The 21,554-nt window shown below is 56.9% G+C and overlaps 1 protein-coding gene across 2 annotated transcripts in view; it reads right to left on the reverse strand.

The window, feature by feature from the left end:
- NOTCH1 (notch receptor 1) overlaps positions 1-21,323 on the reverse strand; it is a 42,465-nt gene extending 21,142 nt beyond the window's left edge. For both annotated transcript variants that reach the window (XM_050980824.1, XM_050980823.1), the window contains exons 1-4: positions 21,162-21,323; positions 19,400-19,481; positions 3,202-3,464; positions 2,392-2,730 (exon numbers count right to left, since the gene is read on the reverse strand). In XM_050980824.1, coding sequence (XP_050836781.1) covers positions 2,392-2,730; positions 3,202-3,464; positions 19,400-19,481; positions 21,162-21,219 — 742 coding nt within the window. In that variant the 5' untranslated portion in view covers positions 21,220-21,323. The remainder of the gene's footprint in view (positions 1-2,391; positions 2,731-3,201; positions 3,465-19,399; positions 19,482-21,161) is intronic.
- Between the last annotated feature and the right edge of the window lie 231 nt (positions 21,324-21,554).

Below are 21,554 nucleotides of genomic sequence, written 5' to 3' on the forward strand. Positions count from 1 at the left end.
CAGCAGCCAGGCCTTCATCAGGACATCTGCCAAGCCACCTCTGACTGACTTTTGTGCTAAAAGCTGCTTTTACAGCTTTTAGCACAAAAGCTCTCGACCCAGCTGCTTGGGGTTTGGGATGGCAATGCCAGCCCGCAGTGCCAGTGTCCACTTGCAGCTCCCTCAAACTCCCCAGGGCATTCTGCAGGTCCATACCAGGCTACTCCCCATCCAGGCACCAAAAAAGGTCACCTGCACAGGTGAGGACCAGGTGCCCAGACACATCCTCTGTAGGACCCCAGACCCTGGCCCAGCTGGGAGCTTTCCCCTCACTCTCTCCACGTTTTCCTCTCCTCATCTCCATCACATGGGGAGCAGCCACAGCTTTTTATGATTGCTGGTAGGAGCCCAGAGCAGATAACATTGATTTGCACCTCACTTTTAAGCAGTGGGGCTGAGCCTGAGCAGCCATAGCTCACAATATCCTAGACACCAGGATTAACTCATTTTGAACCATCCAAATGAGTAATTAGCACGGCAATTACTTTAAACTCAGGGTTACATTCTGCAGCGATGGCACGATAAAACAGCCAAGATTAGTTTAACTTGAAGAAACCCCGGCACAGCCAGGCCTCTCCAGGAATGAAAAGGGGACATTGTTCCACGTTTGCTGTGCCACATACCAGCATATCAATCACCCCCTTATCACGAGCAGCAGCCCCCTGTCCCTCTGCTGCCGTGCAGCTCCTGCATTGTGTGCGATGGAGGAGCTGCCGAGGGACCCCCTGTTCCCTGGGGCAGGGGCTGTGCCACCCCATGGGAGGTGAAGCAGCTCCTGCAGGATGCAAATCTCCTGGAAGCAGCCCACGGAGCCGCAGCTGGGTGTGACAGCGCCGATCCTGCCGGGAGCAGGGCTGTGCCTCACCCCGCCGTGCAGTGAAAGTGCCTCGTCAGCAGAACGGCAGGGCAGGGCTGGCACAGCTCCTCCTGCACCTCCACCTGCCCATCCCTGCGGGACAGGGCTCGGAGCTGCTCCAAAGGAGCATCGCTCCCGGGAGCTCGCCCTGGAAGGAAAGGCTTCCTTCCTGGCACTGCTGGCTGGGTCAGCCCCACACCTCCCTGTCCCTAAGGACACGAGCTTTGCTGCAGCCTGGGTGAGCTGTGGAGGGGGTGAGGGAGGAGATCCTGCAGGGCTCTGTCTGTCCTGGATGGTTGATGAGATTCCTGAGGTACTGCAGCCAAAAGCTTTGGGAAGGGGGTGGAACCTCTGAACCTGTGTCAGACATCAAGACAAGATCCCCCAGACAGCTCACAGGGATCACTTATCTGCCCTAACCCAGCAGGGTGTGGGTGTCTGTGCCATCTGGGAGACCCCATGCCCACCTTGATGCCACGTCCCCAGCAGAGATGGGGCAGCAGCTACAGGGAGGGATGCTGGAGCTCCCCATGGCAATGCCCATCCCTGCCCAGGGTGCAGAGCAGAGAAATCACCCAACCCTCATCCTGCTCTGGCCACTGCTGGGCTATGGGTGACCAGAGGATCAAACCAACCCCACAAGAGACTCCTCAGGCACCACAGTGCTGCCCACAGCTTCCTTCCCAGGGACAGGGTGGGTGCATCCCCTCCACATCTGCCACAGCTGGCCAGCGTGGCTGGCTTGGGTGAGGACAGCACTCAGCCCAGGAAACAACCTGGACTGAGCGTGGCTCTGGGCCGAAACTCCAGTTTCATTTCTCCAGCTGACCCAGTGGGGGAGCGTGGAGCTGCTCAGTTCCTTCTGCTCCCTGCCCTTACTGCACTGCAGACCCACTGTCTAAGGGCAGAAGTGAAAGGGCTTGCTGGGGTCAGGAAGGCCTTTCACAGCTGCTATTCTTCTCTAGGGTTTGCAGGGTGCCAAGCTTCTTTCCAGGATGCCAAGATCCCTTCCAGGGCACTGAGCTCCCAGGACAGTGCCCACCAGGCCTCTCCACAGGACCTCTCCATACCAGTGGCTGCAATCCTGCTCCAGAGTTTGCCAGAGGGAGCAGCAGCGAGCACAGAGAGGGTCTTCCTTCCCCAGCTCCATGAGCACTCGGAAACTTTCCAAAATAGCTATTCCGGGCTAATTATTCCATTCTGGAAGTGGATTAAGCTAAAGCGGAAAAAGGCACTCTTATTCTGGAATATGAGCATCCGCACAGGGGCCTCTGCTCAAACAGTTGTTTTGGAAGAGCTATTTTGGTGAAGCACAAAGTATATAAAGCCCCCAGATGAACTCTCCTCCTCAGCCATCGCTGCCCAACGTCTTCCCTAAAGCACACAGCACAACCAGCCCACAGCCAGAGGGTTTTGCCTCTCCCAGACTCACAACCTGCTGGAAATTCAGGCACCACTCATTTAGGGTGGTAGTCCCCATGCCCTCCCCTCCCTACCTGGCAGGCAGGTGCAGTCGTAGGTGGTGTCCCCGATCTGGCGGCAGGTGCCCCCGTTCTGGCAGGGCGAGGGGTTGCAGGGCACGTAGAGGTGCTCGCAGTTCTGCCCGGTGTAGGCTGGCTTGCAGGAGCACTGGTAGGTGCCCACCTCGTTGGTGCAGCTGCCCCCGTTCTTGCAGACAGGCGGGGAGATGTTGCACTCGTTGACGTCCTGCTTGCAGTTGGCGCCGTGGAAGCCGGCGGTGCAGCGGCAGATGTAGTGCGCTTCGAAGGGCACGCACTGGCCCCCGTTGGCACAGGGGTTGGAGGCACAGGGGTCGGCCTGCTGGCAGGTCTTACCTGGGGAGGGCAGGGAGGGAAGGTGAGGATGCAAACAGCAGCTCAGCTCTTGGTGCCAGTGATCTACACCGGCGTGCAGACCTGGATCTGGGATTGGTTGTACCTGATCCCCGCCACTGTGCAGTAGGGTCACAGTTCCCTCAGCTGCCATCCACCCACCCACAACCAGCTTTGCAGACCACCTTTCCCACCTCCCCAAAGCCAAACTCGCAGGCAGCTCTCCAGCCCTGTGGCACCTCTTGATGCCAGTGATCTACACCAGGGTGCAGACCTGGATCTGGGATTGGTTGTACCTGATCCCCGCCACTGTGCAGTAGGGTCGCAGTTCCCTCAGCTGCCATCCACCCACCCACAACCAGCTTTGCAGACCACCTTTCCCACCTCCCCAAAGCCAAACTCACAGACAGCTCTCCACCCCTGTGGCAGCCCATCCCTCCCCACCGGGCCATGCCCCCAGGTGCCACCCCTCACCTGACCAGCCGGGCGGGCAGCGGCACTTGTACTCGCTGAGCGTCAGCAGGTCGCAGGTGCCGCCGTTGCGGCAGGGGTTGCTGAGGCAGACGTTGTCGCGGGGCGTCAGGCACAGCTCGTCGGTGAAGCCCAGGCGGCAGGCGCAGCTGTAATCCACCGTGCTGCCGCGCACCAGCGCCGTGCAGGTGCCCGCGTTCTTGCAGGGGGAGCTCAGGCAGGGGTTGGGCAGCTGGCACCGCTCGCCCACGTAGGCACCGCTACACCTGGCATGGGCGAGATGCGCCGTCAGCGGGATGGCCCCGAGCGGCCCGAGGGCACCGAGAGCCCCCGGGACCGGCCCAGCCCAGCCCAGCCCCGCGCGTCTGCTCCGGGCTGGGAAGGGGAGGATGAAAGGTGCTGGGAACAAAGGCGTCCCCCATGGAGGAGCCTGTGCTGACTTGCACAACCGCAGACGCGGCGCTGACATCCTGCCTCTCATGGCAGGGAGATTCTTCTCCCTCCCCTCCCTGCTGAAGGGGAAATCGAGGCACAAGGGACACACGGAGCAAGAGGAGCATCCTCATACCCAGACCAAATCCGTGGGGTCAGGCAGATTGGGGACAGCCCTGCTCCCTGCCCACGCTGGAGTCTCTGCTGCACCAGGGCTATTTTTATCCTCCCTCCCTCCTAAATCACTCAAACACAATTAAGCAGGGGCTCAGCATTGGCTGGCAACAGGTGGGACAAGGTCCTGCTCCTCGAAGTCAGCTGAGAGCTTCCCCAAAGCCAAACCCTGCACGAGGAGGCTGAGTGGCTCTGGCTGCTGCATCCCTCTGCAGGGGGGGCCCTGAGAAAAGAACCCCTGATGCCACCACCAGCTTCACCATCTGTCACCACTGGCCACCTGGGCACCAGAGATACTCCCTGAGGGCAAACCCCACCAGCCATCCTGGTGGGCCTGGGCAGGATGTGTGGCTGGCAGGATCCTGCAGAGGGGGCAGGATGAGGATGGAGCAAAGCTGTGCACCTGACACACAAGAAAATCCCAGGGATGAGGCACAAACCCCCCTGCTTGGGGGTAAGGCAACCCCAGCTGGAGGTGATGGGTGGGGAAGGTGACAGCACCTGGGGGTCCCCAGGGTGCTGTGGCAGGTCAGGCTCAGGGCACCACAAGCTCACACCTGTTGCCATCAGATCTGGTGGGACATCACATTCCTGAGCCTCCTGCATGCCTCCAAGGCTCCTGTGGCAAGGGGGCGGGCAGGGGGGTCCCAGAGGATGCTGCAAAGCACAGCAATCACCTGCAACCCCCAAAACAAGCCCATGGGGATCCTTTGGGGAAGCACAACCAGCAAACCCCACCCTCAGCCGCCCCAGCCCGGAGCCACAGTGCTTTGCCGGCGGCAAGACCACGTTTCAGCCGCGCTCCCCCTCTCCTCCTACTTTTTTTTTCCCTTCTTTTTCTGTTTTTTTTTTTTTTTTTTTTTTTTAACCCAATTCTGATTTCATTGTTGGGGATTGTGTGAGAATTTGTCAGGATTCGGAGACATTTTGAGTTAATGAGACGGCATTATCCAGGCCAAATGAAAAAGAAAATGTGTATAATAATAAATCAGGGCATCTGCTCGGCACACAAAGGGCGGCGGGGAGCAGGTGTGCATCCTAATGAGGCTCAGCAGCTGCCGGCGCCCGCGGACGGTGCCCGGCTCGCCGGCGGCTCCGAGCCCCGGGCGCCGCGGCCGCTTCTGGGTGGCTGCGCGGGGGAATGCGGAGCTTGGGGCCGCCTGAGAAGGGCTCTTTGTGCGGGGCCGGCCACGGGCACAGGGACAGCGAGAGGAGCAGGCACAGGCACGCCGCTGGGCTGTGCAGTCATCTGGCAAAAGCGCCGCCCGGCCGCACCGCACACGCTTTTTTTCTTAAAACAATCCCCCAGCGCTGTGCGGGGCTGGCGGACAGCGGAGCGTCAGAGGAGGCTCCGATGGGAGGGAAAGGAGGGGGAAAAAGGGGAATGAGGAGAGGGGGGGAAAAAAGGGGAATGAGAAGAGGGGGAAAAAAGTTGATGCTGGACAAAGAGGCGAGGTGGCAGCGCGGGAAGCGCTGGGCGCGGTGGTGCCACCACGGGAGAGGGACACGGTGATGCTGGGGGACCAGAGGGGATGCTCGGCATCCCCGGCCAAGGCTGGAGGCCAGGAGGGCTCTCTGGAATTGGGGTTCCTGCGCTGTGAGGTCGGGGAGAGGGGCACACAGCTCAACACCCTCCCACCGAATTAATTGTTGGACCGATTCTGATTCCAGCGCAGGCAAGTGGGGGTTTGAACACATGGATGGGAAACCAAAGTAAATCCCAGCCTGAGTCTGGGCGGGGTTATTAGCCAGGAGGTTAATTAGTGATGGGAAGAAGAACCCTGAGGGACAGGGAAGCCCCTGCCTGAAGGGACAGGGTGGGTTGGGGTCAGTGGCAGTGCCCGGGCTGGGGCTGCCTCACTCCGGCTCAGGGGCTTTCCAGGCTTGTGCTTCAGGAAACCCCTCAAGTTTCATGGAGTTGGTAGATTATTTTAAAATTAATTTCGATTTGTTTAAGAGCTGATTTATGGCCACAATCAGCTCCAGAAGTGAGGAGAGCGCAGCAGATGGCAGGGAAGAGCTCAGCTTGGAAGGGCTGAGATGGGCACAGGTGGGCCATCAAGTCCAGAGTACATTCACACTCCATATTTCTCATCCCAAAAGGGGCATTCCCAGCAAGTTTTCAGGAAAAAAGCACCACAGCACAGGCATCCTTCCAATCCAGTCACAGCTCTAACCCAAGGAGGAGTTTCTATCATTCCACATGGGGCTGTGCAGCACAGACCCTCTGACCTGCCCAGAAACCCCCAACCTCACACACCCACTGCACACACAGCTCCCAGCATGGGGAACCTCCCAAATCTTTCCATGGTTTCTAAGTCATCTTTGCGCCCAGGACATCCTCCTCCCTCACACCTGGTGGATTCCACACTGCTCCTGCATCTTCTGTAGATGCCTCAGCAGAGAACGGGGCTGTTCCTGCCCTCTCTGCAACAGCAGGTCTGGGACAAGCAGGGAAGAGCACATTCCCAGCTGTGGAGGAAGCCAAAGGATGAATTTCACTGTTCCCTCTCCTCACAGGTCCCAGAGCTCACTCACAGACAGAGACTGGAGCTGCATTTCAAAGCCCAGCCACCTCAGCAGATTCAGAGAGTCCTGGCTGCAGAGGAAAGCCTGGAGACAAGTCTCACATGCAAAGCAAGAGATCAAAAACCATGTGAAGAACCAGGGCAATCCAAGTTGTAGTTATTTTCCAACTTTTCCAGGTCTGGAAAGGCTGGATCCAGCAGAACTAAGTTCAACTCCCAGCCTTGCTACAACCTCACCATGCAGCCACCTATTTCTCCAAGGATTAAAAACCTCTCCTAAAGCTCAGCCCGAGGAGCTGAGCTTTATTTTCTGTAAAACACATGAGGTGGTGTCAGGGATTCCAGGTGAGCAGACGTGGAGGATGCGACGTCCCCGAGGGCTCAGCCAGGTGAAGATCACCCTGTGGTTTTTCCTTTGGCATTTCCCAAGCCAGGGCTACCCAAAGCAAACCCCAAGCAGCTCATGGAAATTAGCATAGGAGACATTAAAGCTCGGCTTTAATTACAGATATACCTGTTGGCAGAGGACAGGGCGGGTGCTGCAGGATCAAAACAGCTCAGCAGGGCCATTAGAAAGCAGCTCTGAGGCACTGAAATGTGGCCAAGCTGCCTGGGGTCCTGAGGAGCCTCTGTGAAAGCCTCAGCTAGGCTGGTGTGGTCACAGTCCCAGCTCCAGGCTTGACGAGCACCCCATTCCCAAACCAGGCAGGAATAGCTAAAAATACCCCTGGGTCTCCCTCACTGTTTCCATTGACTCATTAAGGTGCTGAGGAGGCATCAAGGGCTCCACTTTAGCCACTGATGGAGGGTGATGGCATCCCATCTCCATCCCAATCCCCATCTTAATTCCCATTCCCATCCCCATCCCAATCCCCATCTTAATTTCCATCCCCATCCCAATCCCCATCTTAATTTCCATCCCCATCCCAATCCCCATCTTAATTCCCATCCCCATCCCAATCCCCATCTTAATTCCCATCCCCATCCAAATTCCCATCCCCATCCCCGTCTTGGATGGCCAAGCCCTGCTCCAACACACAATTCCCCCTCTCCCAGCACCATTCCAGCAGGAAATCTCACACCTCTACACTTCTGGGGTGTGTTCCACCACGGGAGCAGGCAGGACAGGGGACAGCAGCCAGTCCCTACCCCTGTGGATGAGAGTGTTCCTGGCAGGGGTGAACACACTGATTTACACTCCCCTGGGTGTCTGGGGCTGGCCATCCTGGTGGCTTTTTTTGTTTCTGGGGGTCAGGCAGAGGCTGGGAGCTGGATTCCCACAGCACCAGGCTGGGATGTGTCTTCCCCCTTGGAATGAGCATCCGAGTGCAAACTGTGGTGAGGGGGGACAAGATTAATAATGCACTGAGCTGCTGGTCATAAATCTGCATGATTCATGGCCAGTGTGAAGGGTGATGGAGAAGGCCTTGTCCAAGGTCAGACAGCAGTCCCTGGGGACAGCCTGGGAACAGCAACAGCAGCCCTGAATTCCCACTCTGCTCCCAGCACCAAGTCTGGGCCAAATCTGGATCTGCTCAGCGTGGGCACGTGCATTTGTTGTGTCTGCTGCACATCCTTGAGGAGTTACAACCAGAGGCCCAACGCTGCAGCTATTCCAGTGAGGCTCCAGGAGAGCTCAGCAGATCAGAAAATCAACAGCAGGAATGAGCTGCAAGAGTATCAGAGCCAACTGCTGCCTCAGCTCTGCCCCAAACCTCTGCTCGCTGGGCTGCCACAGCTTCCAGGCAGAGGTGTCAGAGCTGGGGTGCCCATCCTAGCCCCCCAGCCTGGGGTTTCTGCTCTGGGTGCTCCCTGTGTGTGGCTCTGGTGCTGCCAGCCCTCTGTTGGCTCTGTGGTGCTCAAGGCTTTTCCTCCAAGCCACCAGCAACAGGTTTTGTCCCTCCGCAGCAATGTGGGCACTGAAAGCATCCCGAGGCAGATGTTTCTGTGACCTCTGACCCAAGACTAATGTTTTCCTCTCTGCACTGAGCTGCCATCTGCCACAGCCAGCACAGATGACACCCAGCCTGCATGGCAGCACGAGGGCTTTGTTCAAACTGGGGATGCACAGCCCTGCACAGGCACAGCCCGGGGCCAGCCATGTCCCAGGGGTGCTGCCTGCACGGGGATGTCCTGGATGTGGCATCACCCCCCAGCTCACACACCACTGCTCTCCTGCCAGGCCACAGCCTGTCCTCCTAAGGAATGCTGAGACTGTGGCAGGGCTGGAGGTAAAACCCACTCTGGGCTTAAAATGTACAAAAAACCCCAACAGCAAAGTGGAAACCAGGTGTAAACTGGAGCACATGCACAGGCTGTCCCCCTTGCCCATCCTTTGGAGGGGGAGGTTCAAGGGACAGCCCCACACTGCAGGAGGGGACAGGGGGCTGGTGGGGAGCCCCACATCCAAGCTCCTCTTATCTGCTCTGCTATCACCTAACCTCTTCCTCACCCTCAGCTGCTGGAAGCATAAACGGCCGTGGTTGTTTTCCCCAAGGTATGAGCAGCGTGGGAAAGCTGAGCAGGGCAGGCTCAGGTCTTTCCTGAAGCAGCATTTTGGGGGCACTTGAGACTAATGGGCCCAGGACACTCCCTGGTGCTGGGTGTAGGGACTCCTACCATGGGGAGAGACCCCCCCTTTCCGACAGGCTGGGCTGGGGGATGCCATTCTCTGCTCCTGTGGCTCAGAACAGCCACCTCAGATCAGCCCCAGAGTCTCAGGCAGAGCCACCCCAGCACAGAGAAGGTTCAGGAGCACAGCTGTGACCTTGAGTGGTGCAGAGGGTCCCCCCTTGGGACCTTCACACCCCCAGAGCCCTGTGCAGCAGCAAATGTGCTGTGTGACCTGTGGGTGGCTGTGCCAGCGTGGTCGGGACCCCATGGAGCGAAGCAAGTGGCCGAACGTGAGCAGGACACTCAGATTTCACATGTTTGCAGGCAACAGCTGAGGGAAGGAGAACCAACCCGCAGGAAAGCCTCCCTGGGCTGCACAAGAGCCCAGAGGCAGTGCAGGCTGCTCCCAGGTGCAGAGCAGTGACACAGCCCTGCACCTCTCGAGGTAACTGTCACCCCGGGCTGACAATGGGAACCACAGCCTCCTTCCCCTGTGCCCCAGCAGCTGCACGGCCCAGGCAGCAGGGAGCCTGCTTGCCAGCAAGCTACCACACACAGGAGTCACCTTTCCAGTTGTGCCAGTGGCTCCCTGCCTGGCACAGCCTGGGAGCAGCACCCCAGCTTTCTCCTGAAGTTACACCCTTTCCCGTAAGACATGTTTGCTCACTGCCAGCCCAAGGAACCCTGAGCTCCCCTGGCTCCAATCTGACCAGAGAAAAGGCCAGTGCTTGGGGATATGTCTCTCTGAGAGAAGAAACCCGCTTCTTACTCCAGCTTATTCCATTCATTCTCATTGCACTGCCTCCCCAAGAATGGAGCAACAGGTGCATACTGGGGTCTCCAGGAGGGCTTCCTGCTCTGGAAACATCCTGCTGTCACAGGAGCACACTCTGGAGCCAGGGGAAGGCAGGGAGGTCAGGAAAACCATCCTGCTGGGGAATCAGAGCTCAAGACCCTGCTCTCAGCCCCAGCCTCCTCGCCTGGCATCACCAGGAGCACACAGAAGGAAATGGGTGCAGAGAGATGAGGAACACTTTTGGGTGCTGCCCTGCCCTCCCTGGAGCACGTGGGGCTGTGGATGCTCCCTGTTCCATGGGGCTGGGGGGCTGCTTGAGCCCCCTCTGGCTCCACACCTCACCTGCAGCTTTGCCCGGTGGTTCCTGGCACGTGTGGCTGTTAACAAACCAAAGGCTTCACCACAGCTGCCAGCAGAGCCAAGGCATGAAGGCAGAGCTGCCCTCACCCATGTGGGGCACCCCGACTGGCTGGTGCACCCTAAAGCTGCCCCGGCGCCAGCTCAGCCCCACAGAAACCTCCAGCAGCCACGACAGAGCTCCCAGTACCAAAACCCAGCTCAAGACCTAAGTGTTGGTTTTTTAAGAAGTCTCATCCAGGTCCTGCTTTATTAAACACTCTGGGACACCAGCCTGGGAAAAAAGCAGAGTTTCACACAGGGAGGTGGTTGGCAAAGCAGCAGGTTACTCCAAGTGACATCAGGTTAATAAAGCAAGAGCAGATCTCCATTCTTGTTTAATTAAAAAAGCAAACTGCAATCCCAAGTCTTTGATGTGTTTTTTTTTTTTTCTCTTGTTCCATTTCATTTTTGACCTAGCCCAAGTCATCTAATTGAGATTTTAAGATCCAGACTTTCATCTGGAGAGAAACTAAAGGAATTCCCAAAGCTGGATAAACTCGTGGACAGGAGTGGGGGAAAAAACATGCTAGAGCCCTGTTCCTCCTATGAAGGAAAAAAATGGCTTTGTTTCTTAAGCAGACATTAGTCAGGACAGTTTGGGAACCAAAGCTCCCATTGTAATGAAAAACAATATAATCCCATTACTAAGCAGAGTGGCCAGGCTATTCAGGGGTGGTAACTGGCTACCTGGGAAGGAGCTGCCTTTCAATGCAGCCTCATTCACAACAAACATGAAAGATGTCGAAGGAAGAGCCCAAGACAAAACTCGCCCCATTCCCACCCTCAACAATGGCTGCTATGAAATATTTGTTTTCCCCAGTGGATGTTTTTTATATCCTCTGCCGGTGCAGAGCTGCACAACCCCATTGTTTGTGGGAGCCCAGCTCACTCTGCTCACCCTGGCCCCTGCTCTTGCTCTTGCAGGAGCCCATTGATGGGGTGACCATAAGGATGTGCTTCCAGCAGAGGATCCCCAGGGAACACAGCCTGGGCTGGGGCTGGCACATGGGCCCATCACCCACCTGGCTGACATTCCTGGGGCAGGTCCCCCTAAGAGCACCCACAGTGCCCATCAGACACAGGAACAGCACCCAGTCCTTGTGGCATCTGAGAACACCCCCTGCAACTGCTCCCTGCTTTTGCCCTCTAAAAATGTTTTATTCTTTAAGCCAGCAGAAGAAAAAGTCAGAATTTGGGGGAGATAAGGAATTTCTACCTCCAAAGGCTGCCTGCCAGCCCAGCATTGCTGGTGCCTGAGCTCACTCTCCCCTCATCACCCTTTCGGGGGGAACTTCAGGTTTTCCCCTGCTCTGGACCCAGCACTTGCTGCCCATGCAGGCTGAATTCACTCTGCTGTGCTCTCAGAGCTCTAGCACACACACAGCCCCAGTGTCACCATCTCACTCAGTGATGATGGACTCCCTCTTTTTCCCCCTTTCCCCCTCAACCCAAGTTTTGGCTAAACACCACACTGCCCCAGAGCCAAATATGGAAAACTCCCACTCGTGACCCCACCATCCCACTCGTCTAATCCTGAACTTCAAACCTACGATTAGGATCTGAACAGCCACCAAAAGTTTAAACAAGCTAAATTTAGCCCTGATATTTATAAACAAGGAGGAGAGGGGGGTTTTGCAGAGCACACGGGTGCCCCGTGGCACAAAGCCAACCGAAAGCCAAAGAAATTCCTGTTGGGGACGTTTCAGTGGGATGGGGCAGAAGTGGCAATGGCCAGACAGGGATGGATCCAGCTCCCCTCAACCTCACAGCCATGGAGCTGCTGGTCTTCCTTGGCAAGCAAAACTCCCAGAAATAGTTATCAGCAACAAAACCCTCGCCCGCTGGGAAACCGTGTGCTCAAGGAGCCGCGAGCAGACGGGTACCAGCTCCTGGGGTCTGTACCCCGGGATTTCTGCTGCTGCTGCCGAGTTTAACCAAGGAAACAGCAGAGAGGGAGGGAAGCCTCTGCCTCCTCTGACACCTTTTGCCGGCAGAAATCCCTGTGTCAACATGACGCCCTCGCCGAGGGAGCGGGGACAATGGTGGCGGCTCTGCCCTCCGGCCGCAGCCCGCATTCCTGCCCCCCTCCCCTGGAAACCCCCCTTTTGTGGGGAGCAGCAGGCCCTGTGAAAGGGCCGTCTGTCGCCCTGCCTTTTGACTTGGAGGTCTGTGTCTAACATTTTAATAGGGGCTGGGGGCTGGGGACAGCCCCCCCCTGCCCCATCCCCGTCCCTGCTGCTCCCCTGTGGGGTCACTCTCCCAGCCCGCCCCAAAGCATCCCAGAGGACAGGCACATTCCTCCACCTGCTCCAGAGGAGCCAGCCCATGGCTTAACCAGCCAGGAGTGCCTTTGGCAGGGTCTCATCCTGTTCCCCCCAAGCAGGGATGCTCCAGCAGGGCAGGAGTGCTGGGGACATGCTCTCCTCCATGGCTGCTCGCTGACAGCAGAAAATTCCTTAAAATAAACCAAGGGACACTCACAAATGCTCCATCCCCAGGCAGGGATGCCAGCAGGGAGCATGTGGCCCTGGAGGTCCCCATCACCATGCTGACAAAGCCAAAAGCCACAGTGCCAAGGGCTCCTTGCCGTGCTCCTCTTGGGGACAGGTGTGACAGCATCACATCACACCTCAGAGGATGAGGTTGAACTGGCAGCAGGAGGCCAAACTCAGTCCTGACAACAGGTCCTGCACAGCCCAGAGGGTAGAAGCAAAGCTGGCACTGCCACTCTCAGCCATGGTGATGTTAAATCAAGCCCAAAGGCACAGGTTGCCCACCCCGGGTGCCCCTGTGGCACCCAGCCCTCCCAGCCCACCACCACCAGGCCACTTGCCTGCAGGGTGCCCCTTCTATAAAATAAGGGCAACGTTATAGCATCATTAAAACTTAATAAATCCATTTCCCATATAAATACCATTAAATCCAGGTTTTGGGGAAGGGAATTAGGGTGAAAACTTGTTAAAAGAAAATTACTTCGGCGCAAATAAATTTTTGCAACTTGACTGAGCATGAAAGTTTCCCATTAAAATGCGACTCGGCTCCCTTTGCTGGAAATGTGCAAGAGCCTAATAACCATGGCCTAAACATTAACTGTTTAACTGGCTTTTCCAATATTAACTCCAGGCTGCCACGGGGGGAAGGGGAGGACGTGATGGGTGAGAGCTTAAAGCAGACATTAATTACTGCTGTGTGAGGGAGGCACACCCTGAGCTCACCAGCATCCTGCTCCCGTGGCACACACTGGGATTGGGGGTTGTTCTGTGTAGGGCTAAGAGTTGGACTCAATGATCCTTGTGGGTCCTTTCCAGCTCAGGGTGTTCTGGGGTTCCCAATAGAACTGATTTTGGGTATGGCTGGCTTGAAGCACAGCATGAATTCTGCTGCATGTGAGGTGGCAGGCAGGAGTTGGACTCAGTGATCATGGTAGGTTCCTTCCAACTGAAAATATTCTTTTTGGGGCCAGAGCTCCCCATATAGCCCAGCCAAACATCTCTCACCCATCCCCAGCACCTCACAGAGGTTTTACTCCTGCATCTCTCACACCTAGCACTGCATTTGCCAGTGGGAACCTCCAGCACCATCGGGGTGCCCAGAGCAGCTGTGGCTGCCCCTGGATCCCTGCAAGTGTCCCAGGCCAGGTTGGACAGGGTTTGGAGCACCCTGGGCTGGTGAAAGGTGTCCCTGCACATGGCAGGGGGTGGAATGAGATCTTTAAGGTCCCTTCCAACCTGAACTATTCCACAATTCCATGGTCACCCTATCAGCCACCAGCAAATTGTTTGAGATATCTGGAACCCCAACACCATCCTGTACCACAGACCTGCCCATGGGGGACCTGCCAGCATGAGGAGGTGACAGAAGAGGACCTGACCCACCAGATGTGCACGAGAGGAAGGCAGAGTCCAGATGTGGGTGTCCAGGTGTGAACAGACACCATCACACCTGGCCAGATGCTCAGCTGGAAGCAGCACTGAGCTGCTCTACCAGCAAAAGGTGTTAAACCCTGGGGAGTTCCCAGGTGGGCATCTCTAACTGTCCTGGGGAGCTGCCATGGTCTGGAGTCACTGGGACCAGCAGGGTGCTGCAAAGACTTCCCAGCATCACCCACAGGAGCTCTCTATAAAGCCCAGTCAGCAGGGCCTGACCCTCACACCTCTGGGTGCCTCCACACTCAGAGACCCAAGAAATCAAAAATGCAGCGTTTCCCCTGGACACCAGAGCAGCATCTCTGTCCTTATTCCAGAACTCTGGCTGCAGCAAATCTGGGCTCATGAGGGCACCCTGCAGCAAGGCAGCATCAGGGACCGAAGGGATTTGGGCACAGCTGCTGGGATGGGGGGATGCAGCACCCCCCTTCAGGCATGGGGCTCAGCACCACGTGCCAGGGGCATGTCATGAGATGAAAACACCATTTGGGAAGAAACTGGAATCATCCCAAACCGTCACTTCTCCAGACTGCTGGCCTTTCTAACTCTGAACACAAAGCAGAGATGCAGGGTAGCCCAGCCTGGGGAGTGGTGAGTGAGCAGCCCAAGTCCCCCTGGTGCTGCCCCATCCCAGGCAGAAAAGGAGCCTGGCAGGTCCTCAAGGATGCCTGCACACAGCCCTGAGTGCAACAGGGGACTCTGAGTACCTTCCTGGCCACTGGGAAGAAGGCAGGACTCAAGTGAGACCCCACAGCAGGTCTGCTTTCCCAGGGGGGTTTAAGTTATATCCCAGAGGCTCTTCCACTCTGCAGCCCCAACAGATGGTGCAAAACCTTCACCCGGCAGCACGTTAACCACAGAGAAGTCTCCATCCAGATCCAGAGCTCACCAGCTCTCCCTAAGTGCACCCTGGGGCTACTCCCTCGTTAAACACGCTGATGCTCTATAAAATTCACATTCCACTCATGTACACACGCTGCCACCACTTGGGACACCAACCAACACGAGCAAAACAAGGGTCACCACACCTCCAGGCCTGGAAAAAGCAGGTTAATTTCCAAACAATGTTATTTTAAAACTTGCTAACTGCCTCCTGATGATGTTGTCCGAGCCCTTAATTGGTGAATAGCCTGGTCTAGCAGTGACTTATACGTGTCACCCTCATGCTACATACAATAAACCATAACAGCCTGGGAGGTGAGGCCAGGCCTGAGGTATCAGCTGGAACAAATGGACGTGATGTGGCTGCCAGCAGAAAGGAGGACAGCGAGCCAGGTGTTGAGATGGAAGAGATTTTGGTGGAATAAAACATACCCACACCATGGAATGAGTGACCTCCAGCCCCAGGGAGCAGAGCCCCGTGCACTGCTTCACACCACGAGACCATGGGAGTTGGAGATGTCCCTGCTCACTGCAGAGGACCTTTAAAGGTCCTTTCTGACCCAAACCATTCTGTGAGCACACAGCTTGAGTGCCTGGTGGGGAACAGCCCCACTCATGTGAGGTGATGAACACCGCTGTGAGTTCCTGACCCCCTCTGCATCACCCCATCTCTCCTGCTCATCTCTGTGCTCTGGGATCTGCTGAGGTATCTCCTCTCAAACACATCCCATGTTTGTCACACAGGACAACCTTCTGGCCACCACAGGTATCCAAGCCATGAGAAAAACCAAGCAAAAAAACCTCAGCCCAAGCAATAAAACCCCAAGGACACAGAGCAGAAGTGAGTGGGACCACCTGAGACTACTGATAACCATCGAGACACCTCGCAGAGAGCAGAGACACAAACAGATTCTCTTAGACAAGAGCTAAAACCCCCACTGCTGTCCCAATGACCTCAGCAGCTGGGCTTCAGTTTCTATTCCACTGGAATCCGCAACAGGTGACACTTTGGTATTTTTAATCTCCCCTCTTACCCATTTCCACCTTGTTCTTTCCGAGAATGAGATCAGACTCGAAAGAGCCAGCAAGAGTTCTCAACATGGCTGAATCACTGCTCCTCTACTTCTTTAAGAGCTTCCTCTGGTTGATTGTTCAACACTCCACCCTCTTCCTCTCCAGCACCGAGACTGCATTTTTTCTTTGTTATTATTTCATGGAAATAACGTTGGGTTAAAGCACATGAGAAAAACCAAACCAGAAGGAAACTTCCGCTCTTTACAATGAGATAACAATGACTGAGCAGTTGAATAACTTGAAGGGCACAGAAACTCGCGGGGCTCACATCACTCCTCTGCCTTCCTGGTTGTCTCCTGAAAGAGTTTTGAGCTAAAATAATCACCTCTTCCCACTATGGTCCCCTTCAGAATGTTTCTTCCCATGTTTCTGGCTCGCTGCCCGTGGAAGCTGGTGGTGGCAACGGGCACCAGCTCAGGAGCCACTGCCCTGGCTGAACGACAGTGCTGTGCTGATTCATAAACAGAGGAAGTACTTTAGCAAACCGACTTTTCCCCCTTTTCAGCACAAGCCCAGTGATTAATTTAACTTATTCTTTCCCTCCACCATCTCTTTTGCTTCTCTGAGCAAGAGGAGAACCCAGGCACGGCTCCTCTGGCTTTAATGGTGAGAGGCTGGTGGAGCAGGGCTGGAAGCTCAGCCCTCTTTCAATGCCATCTGCTTTTAACTAGCAGAGCAAGGGAGGTCCTGGGAATAAATGTCACATGGCACAGAGAGCTAAAATCAGCCAGACTCATTTGCAGGGATGCCAGTCAAAACCAGGGTTATCCAACAGTCTAATTAGGAGCTATCACTAGAAGTCAAAAATGACCTCTTGGAAAAACCTTCTCATTTAGTCTGGGAAAATGCTGTAGTCCAAGGCGAGGGCCTTTTCTGGAATGCCACAGCTCCCCAGCACCACGGAACCTCCCACCAAGCCCCGCAGCAGCCACCAACCCCAGCCTGGACCTTTTAAAGATCCAGCTCTGGGACAAAAACACCCAGAGCCTTCAGCTGGGGTCTGTGCAAGACCCACAAAACTGCTGCTGCTCTGCCTGCGCTGAAAGACCCAGATAACCCTGCCAAGATGGAAAGCAGCTCCTAAGGAGCCTAATTAGGGTGCTTCTGTCTCAAGCCCTCCAATCCAATGCTTGGTCCCTCCACTCAATTAAAGCCCTGTGTGCCCTGCACCGCCTGGCAAAGGGACAAGCAAGATAAGGCACCTGGAGCTTTACAAACTACCCCTGTAAAATAATAAAAAGCAGAGAAAGCTCCTGGTCTTGCACTGGCAGTTTCCTTTCCACAGCAGGGCTGATAACCTGGAGTTGGAGTTATCAGAGTCGGCTCCACATAACCCAACGAGCTCTGTCCTGCCACAAGTGCCGGGACACTCGTCCTCTGGAGCAGCATCCCCCTCGTACACTATTTATTTCAGTCCACTTTCTAATTGGATTTGTGGGGGCAGCACAAAGGGGCTTTATGGCCAAAGTTTGTTAAGTGCCAGGCTGAGCAGAGATGTGGCCAGCAGCCAAAATGGTGCATTTCATGCAGGCGCCAAAGGGCAGTGCCAAGCTTTTCTGTGTCTGCTATCTTGTGCTCTTGGCTCTGCTTTGTTTAAGAAGCTTGCAAGCAAAGCTCCTAGTCAAGAGATATTCAAACAAAGTGAAAAACCAGGATTTTGCCAGTTGCTATCAGGTAACTTGGGAAGTTGCACCTCCCTCAGTCTGGCTGTACCTCCAGTATCTGCCCCCATCGCCCTGCACGGGACAAGAGCTTTAACACACCCAGAGCACACACCTTGTGCTCCTGCAAAAATAACTCACACACGCTCACAAGGCATCTGCAGCCAAGAGAGAAGTGGTTATTCACAGCCAGCAACCAAGAACTTCTTTAAAGTTAACTTTTTCTCTCAAAAAAAAACTCAACCCACCCCGAGCCTACTTTGGAGGCTTCTCCAAATAGAGCTCGCACACATCAGATCTAATTAGATTCCATCACCATCTGCACATGAAATGTAAATCAGGAGTTGCAGAGACTTAAGAAAAAAAGGAAAGAATGACCACAAGGAAAAGGAGGGGTGTAAGGTTGGGGAGGGGGTGGAGGGTTGGGCATTCTGGGAAGCCATACATGATTAGTCACACAGCATTAATCTGCCTCCCTTAACAATAGCTGCCGAATTTCGACCGAATCCCAGCTGTCGCTCTTTGAATGAAAGAAAACAAGATTTAGAGCGTCAAGCGTTGGTAAGGGCTTCTGTGCAAAAAAAAGTGGCGTGCATTCATTAGTGCCTCACAAAGGGACCCAGCCTTTGTCCATTAAATTGCTCATGTGCCTGATTGATTTGCTGATTTATTTGCACCAAAGGGTTGGGGGGCTCAGCTTGGAGAAGGGGGCGGGAGGTGCCCGGCTACTGGGCAGAGTAACGGCACCCAGGCGGATTTGCAAAAAAGCAACACACATTGTCAAGGGAAACTGCCATTCAACAGGTTGGGATTGGAAATGCCTTCAGGTTCCTCCGCCGAGGACTTCCTATTTGGAAATTTGGGGTGGGTGGGAACGTCTCCCCGCCTGCTCGCAGCTCAGGCCATGTTCAACAGGCAGAGGGGAAATCTGGCCGGAAAACAGAGCCTTGCCCATTCACATTTCTTTTATGGAATAGTTTTAAAAAGGGAGCTGGAGTCTTATTCATTTCTCTTGGTTATTGTTCCCTGGGAGCCTGGAGTGAATCGGCCATCGCTGCGGTGGGTCGGTTGGTCCTTCAAAGAGTCCCAACGCTTTACACATCCGTTTCCCCACAATCAGCTTGGAGAAAGACCCAGTCTGGGTGCCAGGTCCCACCAGGAACGCCAGCCTAGACCGCAGCTTGGCACCAGCACTGGCAGGGCTGCAGGAGGAGGTGCCCTGCTCCCCTGGCGATGCCTCATCGGCCCACGGACACCACCGGGGCAGCTCCAGCAGCCAGAGCCATGCCACGGAACCTCTCTTGAGTGTTTATTGGAGTTGTACTGGTCACTCTAGTGTGCAAGAGACTGAAAGGCAATGCTTCGGGGCCAGGAGGGAGTAGCTGGAAAACAGAGAGACAGACAGCCTCCCTCCCCGCCCGACGGTCCAAGGAGCGCCGCAGGCTGGCCCTACCTCCTGCTCCATCAGCAGGGCAGTCTGCATAGGCTAACACCAGCAAAACATGGCCCTTTGCCCATGTTTTTCCACCCAGCCAGGAACAAAGCCCGATCCTGCCAAACTCGCGGTGACTCCTACACAAGCAGGTTATTCTTGCCACTCAAGGAAAGAAAACGCATCTTGCCCTATTAAATCCAGAGCCTTCAAAGCAAAGTCAACATGAATGTCAATAACTTTGGTCGGGGGAGATGAAAATCCTCTGGCTGTTCCATACTTACTGGCACACCTCCGTCCCGTTGGGAAAAGTTTCACACTTGCCCCCGTTGAGGCAGGATTCGGCAAGCTGCGAGCACCGTAAACCTGCAAACAGAGGGACAGCATTAGCCACAGCTCAGGGCCCTGGTGGCAGCAGGGGGGCTGCATCCCCTGGTGTCACCTGGGCTGGGGACAGGCTCGCTGAGACCCCCAGACCCCCTGTGCCTGCAGAGCCTGGTGAAGTGGGGTCCAGCACCCCACAGCCCTCACCTGCAGGGTGATGGACAGGGCAGGGACTGTGTGGCCCCTGCGCTGAGAGGCTCACCTAAAAATAAACCCAGGGTGGGTTGGAGGATAGGCTGTGACTGCTCCTCCAGCAGGAGGACTGACAGAGAGAAACCCCAGATCAGGCCCTTGACTGACAAATGCCATTTGGGAAAAAACATCCAGCCCGGGGCCCATTAGTTACCACGAGCTCGGTAACGGAATGAGTCGCCCGTCATAACTTGCTATGAGTAAAGGTTTCATTGTCTGGCCCTCAGAGCCAAATTCTGCAGAGTTACCACAGCAACTCGCTGAAAGTACCAGAATCGCTTCCGATTTCCACCCCGGCTCGCTCTTCCCCTTCTCTGCCCGCTCGCTCTTCACGGTAACTGGTTCTGCGACACGCGTGTGCAGCCGGGCCAGTTTCACATTGAGCGACTGCAGCTTCGCACCGCCACCGCCACAAGCCAGATCCTGCCCTGGATGGGTGCCGAGCCCACGCAGCCCCGGGGTCACCCTGCTGGGGCTCCTTATTCCACGGCACACGGACTGGGGTGCTGGGGACCGCTCCAGCTGGGGACCGCTCCGGCCGGGCACAACTTTCTGCAAACTTCGCCTCCGAGGGCTCCCAGCCCTGCTGTGCGAGCAGCACCGCTGCTTTCACTCCCCAAAATACTCTCAGGGCTCTCCAGAGGGGGCTACTAGCTCGGTCCCGGGGCAGGGGGGCACTGCAGGGTGCCGACCCCCTGCGATGGGCTGCTCCCCGCTCCGTCCCGCACCCCCGGCCGCTTTAGGGGCTCTTTTCCCGTGCCCCGACCCGCTGCCCCCGACGGTTCCGCAGCGCTTTGCGGCGAAGCACCCAGACCCGCCCCGGACGGGGGGCCCCGACTTTCAAGAAACAGGAAACCGAGAAAAATTTGCAAAACGGTCAAAAGCTCTCGCAGAACAGTAGCAGGAGCGCGGCCGCCCTGCGCGCCCCTCCGCCGGACTGAGCCCCGGCTCCCCCGGCAGCGAGCGCCGCTCCCCCCGACGGCACCGAGCGCCGCTCCCCCGGCAGCCCCGGGCACCCAGCTCCGGCTCCCGGTAGTCCCGAGCGCCTCCTTCGGGGCACCGAGCCCCGGCCCCGCCGCGCTCCCCCGCGGCGTGCCGGCTCCCCCGAGCTCCGGCCATCCCCGCGGGGCTCAGCCACGCTTTCCCAACCCGGTTCCGGTCCCGGTTCTCCCGCTGGCAACGAGCTCCGGTTCTCCCGCAAGAGCCGAGCCCAGTCCCGACGCATCCCGCGGCACCCCGGTTCCCACGAGGACCCCGCGCCCGGACCCCCCCGAGGACGCCGCGCTCCGGTCCCGCCGCAGAAGCCGAGTCCCGTTTCCCACGGGAATCTCCCGGCCCGGACCCCCCGAGGGCGCCGGGCTCCAGTGCCCGCCATGCCCCGCTGGGCTCTGGTGCCCGCCGCTCCCGGCCCCGCTCCCGACAAACTTCCTGCGGGGCGGCCGGTGCGGGGCCCGTGGCGGCGGCCCTCACCTCGCGTCAGGGCGGGCAGCAGGAGCACCAGGAGGCCGGGCGCCAGGAGCCGCTCCATCCCGCTCTGCTCCCGCCGCTCACAGCCGCATAGATCCGCGGGGTCTCGGCCGAGCCGAGCCGAGCCGGTGCCGGTGGCTGTGCGGGTCCGCGCCGCCCCGCCGGGAGCCCCAAACACAGCGCGCCCGAGCGCAGCGACTCCGAACGCGGCGCCTCCCGCGGCTGCTCAGCCCCGGCGGGCCGGGCCGGGCGGCGGGGGGCGGGACGGGACGGTGCGGGGCGGGCCGGGCGCCACGGGACGGGAGGGGATGGGACGGGACGGGCGAGACGCTCCTCCCTGCCCAGCCCGGGGGGCCGCCGTTGGGAACCCCCTTCCCGCCACGGAGGGTCTCCGAG

The sequence above is a fragment of the Serinus canaria genome, chromosome 17, assembly GCF_022539315.1.
Source record: "Serinus canaria isolate serCan28SL12 chromosome 17, serCan2020, whole genome shotgun sequence".
Lineage (NCBI taxonomy): Eukaryota > Metazoa > Chordata > Aves > Passeriformes > Fringillidae > Serinus > Serinus canaria.